A 12,612-nucleotide genomic window follows, 5' to 3' on the forward strand; every position below is an offset into this window, starting at 1 on the left:
TTTGGACAATTCCACAACAAGCGGATCAAATCTCCCTGCAAGCCCTAACATCTTGTACAACTATCCGTCTCTCGATAACCCATTGAATATTCCAAAGTTAACTACTTGTTTGAGATGGATTGGTCAAATCCTTTGTTAGAAAAGCACACAAAACACTTCTTTGAGACGAGGTTATGTTTTATTGATAGAGAGAATATAGAAATGATAGCTGTTTGTACTGCTATTTCTCTTTCATGAAACCCTTTTTTAAAGATGTTACTTTTTGCACACATGGTGCGGGTCGGTGCGGGAAGTTCTGATATTTGCAAAGAACTTTTGATTGTTTTTCCTGCTTTGCACTTTTGAATTGTAAACATTAGGTTTTTTGAGATTCTGTTAGGAAAGTTTTATTTAAAATGTATGCTTATTTGATGCAATGAAATGAAATATACACTGAGCTATGTAGAGCTTCTCAGGAAATGATTTTTCTGATAAAGTGTTAAATATGCTTTGCTTTCAAGTTTGGGGCAGTTGGATTTCTCAATAGAGACAGATGGACTTTAAGGAAGTTCAACTTTATCCCAGTTTCAGTTGTTAGTGTCAAAATATGCTATATGAAGCAAAACTGCATTAGACTAGTATTTTGTGTAAGATACTCACTGTCATGTGCAAAATGTCACCTGGTTGTGGTTAAAGCCTATATAAACGTGTGCTTATGTGATGAAGCTCAGACAACTGCTGATCTGCCATTTGTCTCCTTGCCGCAAGAATAAAAGAAGCACTTATTCAGATGAATCATTGAATTTTTATTGATAAGAATGGAAAATTCTCCCAACAGATTCCTGAAAGCGGATGGAAGGGGCTGATTTTGTAACCCTCTGATAAAGCAGAATTATAGGCTGATCATTTCCCACCAGCCAGATAGTCTCCAAGTTGTTGTATAATCATTGTCATATATTAACCTGAGATTTGAGCGTGGTCTCACAATCTGTCCATTCTGCACTTCTATGATCCTCTCTCTCAGGTCCTGCTCCTCAGATCTTAATAAGTTGATGTTTTCCTTAGGATCTTCTACCTCTTTCAGGACTAGCTCTGTAAGGTCATCCTGCATGGTGGGCTCTGGGTCTGAGATCTCTGGTTGAGATGATGTAGAAGAGGAGGGTTCTTTAATGCTTTCTAATCTTTCTTTGCTCTCTCTACTTTTTTCTTGAGTGACTTTCTTTCCAGAGATTTTAGATTTAGCAACTTTCCACCAATATCTGATATCATCACTCATTCTTAGCCAGCCCCCTAAAACAAAATAACACAATTATAAAGCCGCAACACAAAGTACCTGCAATACCTTTATATACCTACAATATATAAACTATGCCTCGTTCACACTTTGCAGTGTTGGTTAATTTTTTGTGCAGTGAATGGATAGTTATGACTACCCATTTACACAACTGTTGGTGAATGCTGTGGTTTTGAGGGCCTATTGCATTTTTAACCTCATCATGCCTAAATCCTGGAATTTTTGTACACACAGGTTACGTGTATGGTGGGGTGCAGTGTACATCACTATCGCTGAGTGAGGACGAGCTCCAGTAATATTCTAGTAAATATTGTGGGCCACCCAGAAGGATACAGGAATAATGTATATAAACAATTGTAGGTAGGAACAGCTGACTTTGTTTATGGCGACCAATCAAATTTAAGTTTCCATTGTACTATTGAAGGTTAAAATATGAAAGCAGAGATATGATTGGTTTCCATGAGCAGCAGCATTGTATTTTTCCTCTAAATTAGATTTAGACCCCCTGTGTATTCTTCTGAAGAGAACGGCGTATTCAGCGATGCACATATAAGATTTATTAGGGCATATGGACATAATAGAGGGGGACCCCTTAATCAGTAACCCCCTTTATTACCCGGGTTGTGTAAAGTAATCAGGTTCCGATACTAAACTCCTGCATATTACTTCGTCTTGTAGCACCTTCTGTTCACATGACATTCACATAGGAAGCAGCGTCTTATCCAGGAGAAGACGGAATAACTGCAGTCACACTTTCTATAAGAGCTTGATGTACAGACACCATACACACTATAAAAGATGACTTACTTCTCTTTATATTCTCCTCTTCTATCCAGCATTCAGGATCGATATTACGGATCTTTTCATTGAATTTCCAATCCATTGACCTGTGAAGTGCAAAAAAGGAAAAATGAAAAGATATGTGAATTATTGCATGTTATAGAACAGGGGTCAGGAACCTTTTTGGCTAAGAGAGCCGTAAACGCCACATATTTTGAAATATAATTCCGCGAGAGCCGTACAATATGTTTAAAGGGCCATTGACAGATCAATCGCTCCAATGTTCACTTAGTACAGCAAGGAATGCTCCTCCCTGCTGTATAAAGCCACAACTGGACTGAAACAATGGTAATTAGCAGTAAAAAAATTAAATAAATAACTTACATTGTGAGCTTGCGATGCATGACATCAGTCCAGCAGTCTGGCTTCTTCTTTTTCCTGCGCATGACTGGAAGCTGGCATTCTTCCCACCTGATGTTGAGAGAATGCCAGCTTTGAGGCATTCGCAGAAGAAAGAAGCTGGAATGTTGGACATGTCACACAACGCATTGTCAGTTATGTCAATTATCTATTTTATTATTTTACAGCGAATTATTGTTTAGGTCCAGCGGTGGCTTAGTGCAGCAGAGAGGAACACTCCTTTGTGTACTAAGTGACCGCTGGAGCAATTGTATCTGTCAGTGGCCCTTTTAAAAGTGTTGGTCTTACAGAAAATGAACAAAAAAGAGAGGCTCAGACCCATCTGGGAGACCTCCAGAGCTGTAATAAAGCGCTCAGAACAGATTTTTGCCCTGATAGTGGTCCTTTAAATCAGTTTCTTATGCCCACAAGAGATTAATTTAAAGCCCCCAAGAGTGTAATATGGGTGGCAGATGTTTTTTAAGGCCATATTTTTATTTTTTTTTGGGGGGGGGGGCTATATTATGGATTATGTGGGATTATTTTCAGGGGTGAAGTGGGAAGGGGGGGTTGGTGGGACACACTGTATTACACAGCCCCTTTATTGATGCAGCTCACTGCTGCTGACCATGAGGCTGTGTAACAATTTCCATGTTATAATGTTCACCTTCAAAGCAGCAGCACAGCCAGGGGTTTCTGGAACGTCCAAGGGAGACACAAGGGAGGAGGCAGATGCCGCTTCACTAGGGGACGCAGGTGCGTGCTTGCAGACGGCGCGGCTATGCAGGGAGTTATGGGAAATGTAGTCCATGCTCCCTGCCGCTCACCACTGCCGCCAATGCTTATCAGGCCATCAAAGAACTACCGTATATGTCGGCGTATAAGACGACTGGGCGTATAAGACGACCCCCAACTTTTACCCTTAAAATATAGAATTTAAGATATACTCACCATTTCGTGCAGGAGCGCTTCACTATGGCCATCGGCGGCAGGACCCAGGACTCTCTGTCTCTTTGAACTCGCGCATGCGCAGATAGGCGAGGTACATGATGGGGTTAATTACTATTAATGTGAGGAACATGGAGGGTAAATTCATCGCACCTCGCGCCTCACATTAATAAGTGAATGAAAGCCGTGTTTATTTCATTTTTTTACAGCGTACACATCATAAATGATGCAAAAACATTGTTGTCCGCGCCATTACTGAATGTGTGTATTTTATGTATTGAGACTTATTTTAATGTTTATTGTAAAAAAAGGTGAAGGTGTATATTTTTTTAAAAATGTAACCATACTTTGTTTTTACTTTATTTTTAAACTTTAATGTACTGACATATATCAGATATGTGCCAGTACATTAGCCTGTGGACAGATAGCACACAGGCTGTTGTTAGGACATACTTGGGTATATCCTAACAACAAGAGATATGGTCAGACAGCCCTGGGGTCCGTCAATAGACCCTGGGCTGTCTGCCCATATATGGTATGGCCCTCGATCGCGTCACAGGAATTCCCTGTGATGCGATCCAGGGGCATCCCCCCTTCTCACTTTCCCCTCAATGCTGCAGTCAGCTGTGATCGCAGCATTCACGGGAATAACGGCGGAGATGAGAGGTTCTCTGATCTCCGGCGTTATAGAGCGGGGCTGCGGCTGTGTAATACAGCCATTGCCCCGCTCCTGACAGGAAGTGCGCGCGCGGTCAGCATGAGGAGATGCGGCCGGCGCTGCACTAATGAGCGGCAGTTCAGGCACTGAAGACAACATGGGGGTGCTGTGTAGCGTGCCCGCCATGTTCTGTCTTCAATGCCGCAGATCATTAGTGCAGCGCCGGCCGCATCACATGATGCTGACCCCGCGCGCATATGTCAGGACTCAGGAGCGGGGCTGTGGCTGAATTACACAGCCGCAGCCCCGCTCTCATAGTCATGTGTACTATACTGAGCTGTGCGGCTGCAACGTGCATCCCTCCCATAGACAGGTAGGAGCCCTGTCTGCGAGCCAGATACGGCCATCAAAAGAGCCATATCTGGCTCGCGAGCCATAGGTTCCCGACCCCTGTTATAGAACAACTTCTGGAGACACAGTCCTTTCTTTTACTGAATTTTATGTTACCCTATTTCTCATACTTGGGGTTTAAATTTATACTATGTTTTAATTAAAAAAATGGTACCTTGTCCTGACTCAGCCTCTAGGGCCTCATTTATTAATATAACCTGTGGGGTCTACATGTCCCAGCACAAAACGTAAAAAAGACATAAAATAAAATGATGAGAGTGAAATAAATAACATACCTTGTATCTGCAGATAATATGTCATCAAGATGAAACTGTGAAAGACAATGAATAAAGACGTTAGTTCCTATTTGTGACATACAAGGAACCCCACAATCCGGCATCTCTAGATTGTAAGCGCTAACGGGCAGGGGCCGCTCATTTGTCCCGTGGAATATATTATACCTGCTGTAGAAATGAAGGTTATTACTATTACTATTATTATTAAGGCTGGGTTCACACACCCTATTTACGGACGTTAATCGGGCGTTTTAGCCCCGAATTACGTCCGAATATACGGTTCCAAAGCATCGGCACACATCTGCCCATTCATTTGAATGGGTTTTACGATGTTCTGTGCCGACGGTCATTTTATTTACTCGCGCCGCTGTCAAAAGACGGCGTGTAAAAAAGACGCCCGCGTCAAAGAAGTGCCTGTCACTTCTTGAGACGTAATTGGAGACATTTTCCATTGACACAATGGAAAAACAGCTCCAATTACGTCCGCGAAAAGCGCTTGCACTTGCCATTACGTCTGAAATTGCGGAGCTGTTTTCTCCTGAAAACAGCTCCGTGATTTCAGCCGTTACGGACGTGTACGTGTGAACATACCCTAATAAAGCATGAGCGGCTGAGCTGCAGGAAACATTATGTCAAAGATACAGGAGAAGGCCTTCAATCTCCATTAGACTTCACCAGAACGTCCTAATACAAGTCTCTTTGTTCTGTGCCATCAATTTCTCCTTTTCCATCACTAAACCTACAAAACCCCAGTAATTCAGTGGATAAAATCTTGACTCACAGGTTCCTGCTGGTTGATGTGATGGATTATATATTCCCACTGAAGGAAGGTTTTGTCACGTTCTCCTTTTGGGGAATGAACGTGAAATAAATGTTCTCCTTCAGTTTCCACAGACACAATTTGATATAATTGGTGAAGCTGTTTTGTGGCCATCTTGATTTTGGACACCGGCCACATCCTGCAGGAAATGAAGAAGACAGAGAATAAGATTTAGCGGAGAATCATTGTTGGAACAATTTCTCTATATTATAAGTTATAATTCTTACTACATTATAGTTCATATTATTATTATCAGCCTTTATTTAGACAGCACCACATATTACACAGCTCATTATGGGGGAGGGGGCTGTTATAACACAAAGTATATTGAGATTTATAGTAGATAAGACTTGTGGCAATATACCATATGATGCATTACTGCAAAATTAGTGAGGTTTTCTATGGTAATGTGATCAGTTTAGTGGACATATGGAAGGATATATAATTCCCATGATCCCTTACCTTCTAGGCATGAATTCATCCATTAGAGGGTTGTAATCTATCCATAGGAGTTCCTCCGCCAGAAATGAATCCTGCTGCCTTGATATTACAGCCAGCACTGTTATTAGAGGCGCTCTCCTAAACTCGATAATTTTCTCCCTCTTTTGTCCGATCTTCTCTTTTTTAATCAGCTGCGTAAGTAAATGGAGACAGAATTACACACTGGGAGTATACACTGGTTTTATATATAGCCTTCCCTATCCTAACCTCTGTATACAGCTACTAGTCACCACTGCTGTATACAGAGGACAGTGCTGTACAATGTACTGGACAGATCTACAACTTCTCTCACAGCAGAGCTTCATTCTCAGCCCAACCAGGAGATCAGACAGAACATATGGAAGATGTATGACCAATATTACTCTGAATATATTCACTGATAACATTCATAAAGCATCTATGAAAATAACACTCGTCCATATACAATCATCTCTTCATATACAACCTGCTGGTCAGATACATAGAACTGCAATTACCTCAGAGAAGATTCCATGGACGATCTGGGATGTTTTCAGGAAGACCAGTTCTCCAGATAATCTCTCCTTAAAGTCAGGGACATCGGTGATCACTGGGTTTATAAGATGGTCACTGAACTGTCTGCCTTCCCTTTGGAGGCGTTCTTCCGATTCGTCATCGGCGGCCCTAAAAGTTGAATAAATAATTAGGAAAATGAGAACATTGAATGACTGGATCATTATTGTACATGCAGCATTAGCAGTGACTTTAAAGAGAAAGCTGAATGTATTCTGTATACTGCATCTACTATACATGGAAACAATACAATAAATAAACAATGTCTCCTCTGACAGATCCCATTTATTCCATCAGGATGAAAACAAATGGTAAGTACATTAGTTGGAATCAGTGTGCACATATTCTGTATGGATGTCTTATAGGATCCAGGAACTTGGCAGACAGAACTATAAAGTATAATGTCGTCTCTGTTTTTGCTAGAAGCAACCATTGAGGACCATCATAACAACTTAACCCTTTCAAGACCGAGCTCATTTTGACCTTCATGACCAGCCCCATTTTCTCAAATCTGACATGTGTCTCTTTATGTGGTAATAAGGGGGGATTCACACGAGCGTGTATTGGGTCCGTGCGGGCCGCGTGGTTTTCACGCGCCACGCACAGACCAATACAAGTCTATGGGGCAGTACAGACAGTCCGTGCTTTTTGCGCAGCGTTTGTCAGCTGCGCAAAAAGCGCGACATGCTCAATATCTCCGCGTATTTCGCGCATCACGCACCCATTGAAGTCAATGGGTGCGTGAAAACCACGCTGGTCGCATGGAAGCACTTCCGTGCGAACCGACTGAAACAGCGCACCAGCTGTCAAAAGGATGAATGTAAACAGAAAAGCACCACGTGCTTTTCTGTTTCCAAACATCCAAATGGAGTGTCTTTGAGATGAGCGAACCCGGACAATCGAACCGAACTTCACCGGGTTCGGCCGAACTCGTTTTGGCCGAACCCGGCAAAAAAAATTCCGGTACGCGACGTCAGGAGATAGTCACTGTCCAGGGTGCTGAAAGAGTTAATTATGATTTTTCTCATTTTAAATGTATCTGCTTGTAAAACAGATAGTAATACCACACAAAATAGTTACTATTTTATATATTCCATATGTCTACTTTATATTTGCATTGTTTTTTGAACATTATTTTATTTTTCTAGGACGTTACAACGTTTAGAACTTTAGCAGCAATTTCTCACGTTTTCAAGAAAATTTCAAAAGGCTATTTTTACAGGGACCAGTTCAGTTCTGAAGTGGCTTTGAGGGCCTTATGTACTAGATAGACCCCATAAATCACCCCATATTAAAAACTGCACCCCTCAAAGTATTCAAAATAGCATTCAGAAAGTTTCTTAACCCATTAGGCACTTCACAGGAATTAAAGCAAAGTAGAGGTGAAATTTACAAATTTACAAATTCATTTGTAATACATTTTTTTCTGTAACACAGAAGGTTTTACCCGAGAAATGCAACTCAATATTTATTGCCCAGATTCTGCAGATTTTAGAAATATCCCACATGTGGCTCTAGTGCAGGGGTGGGCAAACTTTTTGACTCGCGGGCCACAATGGGTTCTAAAATTTGACAGAGGGGCCGGGCCAGGAGCATTTGGAGGGAGTGTTTGGGCCGGATATACTAAAGCATTAAATGTAGTGTGTGCAAACCTCATAGCACAGTAAGAACACTACAACCCAATTTATTAACTGTCTTTCAAATGTGAAAAATAGCCCTTATCAGTTAATAAATTTGTCTCAAGGAATATGCAAGATATGGCATTTACATACTATTTCGCAGATACTGGGAGGAGGAAATGTAAATAGATTAAAATAACATACGCACTGTGATTTATCAAGAAAAAAGTTCTGTTGACTCTGTAAATTAGCTGCCAACCTCTGAGCAGTAGCCGCCCGTTCTTGTGTTGACTGCTTGCTAGCATAGTTTGCATGCTTCGTGGCAAAGTGACGGCTGATATTGTACTCTTTGAAAACCGGAGGGCTTAATGGTGACGTGAAACGAAGTGAAAATTAAAGTGAAATAAAGAGAAATACGCGCCACATTAACCCCTTAATGACCGGGCCATTTTGCACGTTAATGACCAAGGATTATTTTTTGTTTTTCCACGGTCGCATTCCAAGAGTCGTAACTCTTTTTTTATTCCGTCGACATAGCCGTATAAGGGCTTGTTTTTTCCGGGACGAGTTGTATTTTGTAATTGTACCATTTTTAGATGCTTATAACATATTGATTAACTTTTATTAACTTTATTTTAGGAGAGAATTGAAAATAAGCAGCTATTCCAGCATTAATTTTCACGTTATAAATTTACGCCGTTTACTATGCAGCGTAAATAACATGTTAACTTTATTCTATGGGTCGGCACGATTACAGGGATACCAAATGTGTAAAGGTTTTATATGTTTTTTCTACGTTTGCACAATAAAAACCCTTTTAGAAAAAAATTACTTGTTTTTGCATCGCCGCGTTCCAAGAGGCGTAATTTTTTTATTTTTCCGTCGATGTGGCCGTACATGGGATTGATTTTTGCGGGACAATGTGTAGTTTTCATTAGTACTATTTTGGGGTACATAGGACTTATAGATGAACTTTTATTTTATTTTTTATGGGGGGAATGGGAGAAAAGAGAGAATTTTGCCGTTGTTTTTTGCGTTTTCTTTGGACGCCGTTCATCCGGCGGTTTAATTAATGTGTTCATTTTATTGGTCAAGTTGTTACGATCGCGGGGATACCATATATGTGTATGTGTGATTTGTTTTGACCGTTTTATTAAATAAAACCACTTTTTGGGGCAAAAAAGTAGTTTTATTTGACTTTGACTGTAATTTTTTTTATTTTTTTTTCACAAACTTTATTTAACGGTTTTACTTTTTTTTTTTTAGTCCCACCAGGGGACTTCACTATGCGATGTGCCGATCGCATATATAATGCTTTGGTATACTTCGTATACCAAAGCATTATTGCCTGTCAGTGTAAAACTGACAGGCAACCTGTTAGGTCATGCCTCTGGCATCGCCTAACAGGCAGATGCTGAAGACAGACCTGGGGGTCTTTGTTAGACCCCCGGCTGTCATGGAAACCCGACGGCGACCCGCGATTTGTTTGCGGGGGCGCCGATCGGGAGACAGAGGGAGTTCTCCCCTCTGTCAAACACATTAAATGCCGCTGTCACTGTTGACAGCGGCATTTAATGGGTTAAACTGCCGGAATCGGCGCGTGCTTCGATTCCGGCAGTTGAAGCAGGAGCCAGGCTGTGTATAACAGCCGTGCTCCTGCCGCTGATCGCGTGGGTAAACTGTCAGTACCCGCGCGATCACAGGACGGATATATCCGTCCTCCTGCGCGAACTAGCAGCTGCTGAGGACGGATATATCTTGGACAAGTTCGGCGGGCCGGATTAAAAAGCCTAACGGGCCGTATGTGGCCCGCGGGCCGTAGTTTGCCCATGTCTGCTCTAGTGTGATAATGGACTGAAATACCGGCCTCAGAAGCAAAGGTGCACCTAGTGGATTTTGGGGCCTCCTTTTTTTAGAATATATTTTAGGCACCATGTCAGGTTTGAAGAGGTCTTGTGGTGCCAAAACAGTGGAAATCGCCCAAAAGTGAGACGGTTTTGGAAACTACACACCTCAAGGAATTTATCTAGGGGTATAGTTAGCATCTTGACCCCACAGGTATTTTGCTATATTTATTGAAGTTTGTCTGTGAAAGTGAAAATCTACTTTTTTTTCTGAAAAAATATTAAAAAAAATAATATTTGCAAGGAATAAAGATTAAAAAGCACCCCAGAACTTGTAAAGCTACTTCACGCCAATACCCCATATGTGGTACTAAACTGCTGTTTGGACCCACGGCAGAGCTCAGAAGGGAAGGAGCGCCATTTGGATTTTGAAGCGCAGATTTTGCTGGATTGGTTTTCAGTTCCATATCGCGTTTGCAACGCCCTGGAGTAAGCAAAACAGTGGAATCCCCCCAAAACTGACCCCATTTTGAAGACTACACCCCTCAAGGAATTGTTCTAGGGGTATAGTTAGCATTTTGACCCCACAGTTTTTTTGCTGAATTTAGTGGAATTAGGCCGTGAAAATGAAAATCTACTTTTTTCTGAAAATACATAGAAATTTTTAATTTTCACAATGAATAAAGGAGAAAAATTACCCCAAAATTTGTAAAGCAATTTGTCCTGATTACAGCAATACGCCATATGTGGTAATAAACTGCTGTTTGGACCCACGGCAGGACTCAGGAGGGAAGGAACAATATTTGGCTTTTGGAGCTCAAATTTAGCTGGAATGGTTTTCGGGTGTCATGTCGCATATGCAAAGCCCCTGAGGTACCAAAACAGTGGAAACCTCCCAAAAGTCCCTTTAGGGGACTGGAACGAGCGATCATTAGGTCGCTGGTACAATACACTGCAATACTAATGTATTGCAGTATAATGTCATTATACAGGCTCCTGTAACAGCGCGATCGCTGTTCCTGTCCGTTAGTCCCGGGTGTCAGCTGTAATACACAGCTGACACCTGCAGAATATGGAGCGTGCACAGCGCATGAGCCCGCTCCATAAATAACCCCTCGCACCACGACATGCTATTAAGTCGTGGTGCGCCAAGGCGTTAATGCGCAGCGGATGGTGCAAAGTGAAAATTAAAATTTTCCACTGATATGCCATTTTAATGTACAATATATTGTGCCCAGTTTGTGCCACTGAAGACAAATACCTCATACAATGTTGAGCGGGTTCTCCCAGATATAAAATGTCATATATGTGGACGTAAGCTGGTGTTTGGGCACGCTGTGGGGGGAGGGAACACCATTTGGCTTTTGGAGCGCAGATTTTGCTTGGTAACTGTTCTGTTTGGGGTTTTGCTGGTATTTCAGTTTATGATGTGGGGGTATATGTAATCTGTGCGGAGTACATCAGGGCATAATAAGAGGGTATAATAATGGGGTACATAAATAATAATTCGCAGATATGTGGCCGGTGTCGCACTGATAAATGGTGCCCAATCTTATCCGCTTTTGGAACACTCTGCACATTTTGCATCGCCATATTCTGAGAGCCAGAACTTTTTTATTTTTTCTCCAACGGAGCCGTGTGAGGGCTTATTTGTTGCGGGACAATCTGTACTTTTCATTGGTACCATTTTAGGGTACATGTGATTTTTTTAAATCACATTTTATTAGATTTTTTTGGAAGCAAAGTGACAAAGAAACATGAATTCTGACAATGTTTTTCGTATATTTTTTTTACAGTGTTCACCGTGCGGTATAAATGACATTTTACTTTATTCTGCGGGTCGGTACGATTACGGCGATACCATATGTATATAGGTTTTTTATGTTTTGTGGCGATTGCGCAATAAAATCACTTTGATGAAATTATTTATTTTTTGTGTATTCTGAGAGTCATAATTTTATATTTTTTCCGTCAAAAAAGCGGTGTAAGGGCTTGTTTTTTGCGGGACAGGTTGTAGTTTTTATTGGTATTATTTTGGGGTACATGCGACTTTTTGATCACTTTTTATTCTATATTTTGGGAGGGTTGATGACCAAAAAAAAGTGATTCTTGACATTGTTTTTTAATTTATTTTTTTTTGCGGTGTTCACCGTGCGGGAAAAATAATATTATAGTTTTATAGTTTGGGTCGTTACGAACGCTGTGATACCAAATATGTGTACTTTTTTTTAACATTTTCATTTTTTTCCTATAATAAAAGACTTATTATAGGGAAAAAAGCATTCTTTTTTTTTGTAACTTTTATAACTTGTTTTTACACTTTTATAAAACTTTTTTATTACTTTATTTTTTACTTTTTACTTGAAGCCTGGCAGCACTGATCGCTGCTATAATACATTACACTACCTAGGTAGTGTAACGTATTATAAACTGTCAGTGTGACGCTGAGAGTCACACTGACAGGAAGCTTATGAGAACCAGCATCCGGCTGGTTCTCATAGGCTGCTGTGCATGGCAGACCCGGGGGCTGTTATATGGCCCCCGGTTCTGCCT

General features: G+C 41.1%; 1 protein-coding gene across 1 annotated transcript in view; it reads right to left on the reverse strand.

Moving 5' to 3' along the window:
- Positions 1-871: 871 nt before the first annotated feature.
- The window catches only part of LOC142696317 (uncharacterized), a 28,316-nt gene continuing 16,575 nt past the window's right edge, over positions 872-12,612 (reverse strand). Inside the window, exons 2-7 of the mRNA XM_075847648.1 lie at positions 6,542-6,707; positions 6,027-6,196; positions 5,526-5,703; positions 4,745-4,779; positions 2,081-2,160; positions 872-1,269 (exon numbers count right to left, since the gene is read on the reverse strand). Of these exons, the coding sequence (XP_075703763.1) occupies positions 872-1,269; positions 2,081-2,160; positions 4,745-4,779; positions 5,526-5,703; positions 6,027-6,196; positions 6,542-6,707 (1,027 nt within the window). The remainder of the gene's footprint in view (positions 1,270-2,080; positions 2,161-4,744; positions 4,780-5,525; positions 5,704-6,026; positions 6,197-6,541; positions 6,708-12,612) is intronic.

The sequence above is a fragment of the Rhinoderma darwinii genome, assembly GCF_050947455.1.
Source record: "Rhinoderma darwinii isolate aRhiDar2 chromosome 5 unlocalized genomic scaffold, aRhiDar2.hap1 SUPER_5_unloc_54, whole genome shotgun sequence".
Classification (NCBI taxonomy): Eukaryota; Metazoa; Chordata; class Amphibia; order Anura; family Rhinodermatidae; genus Rhinoderma; species Rhinoderma darwinii.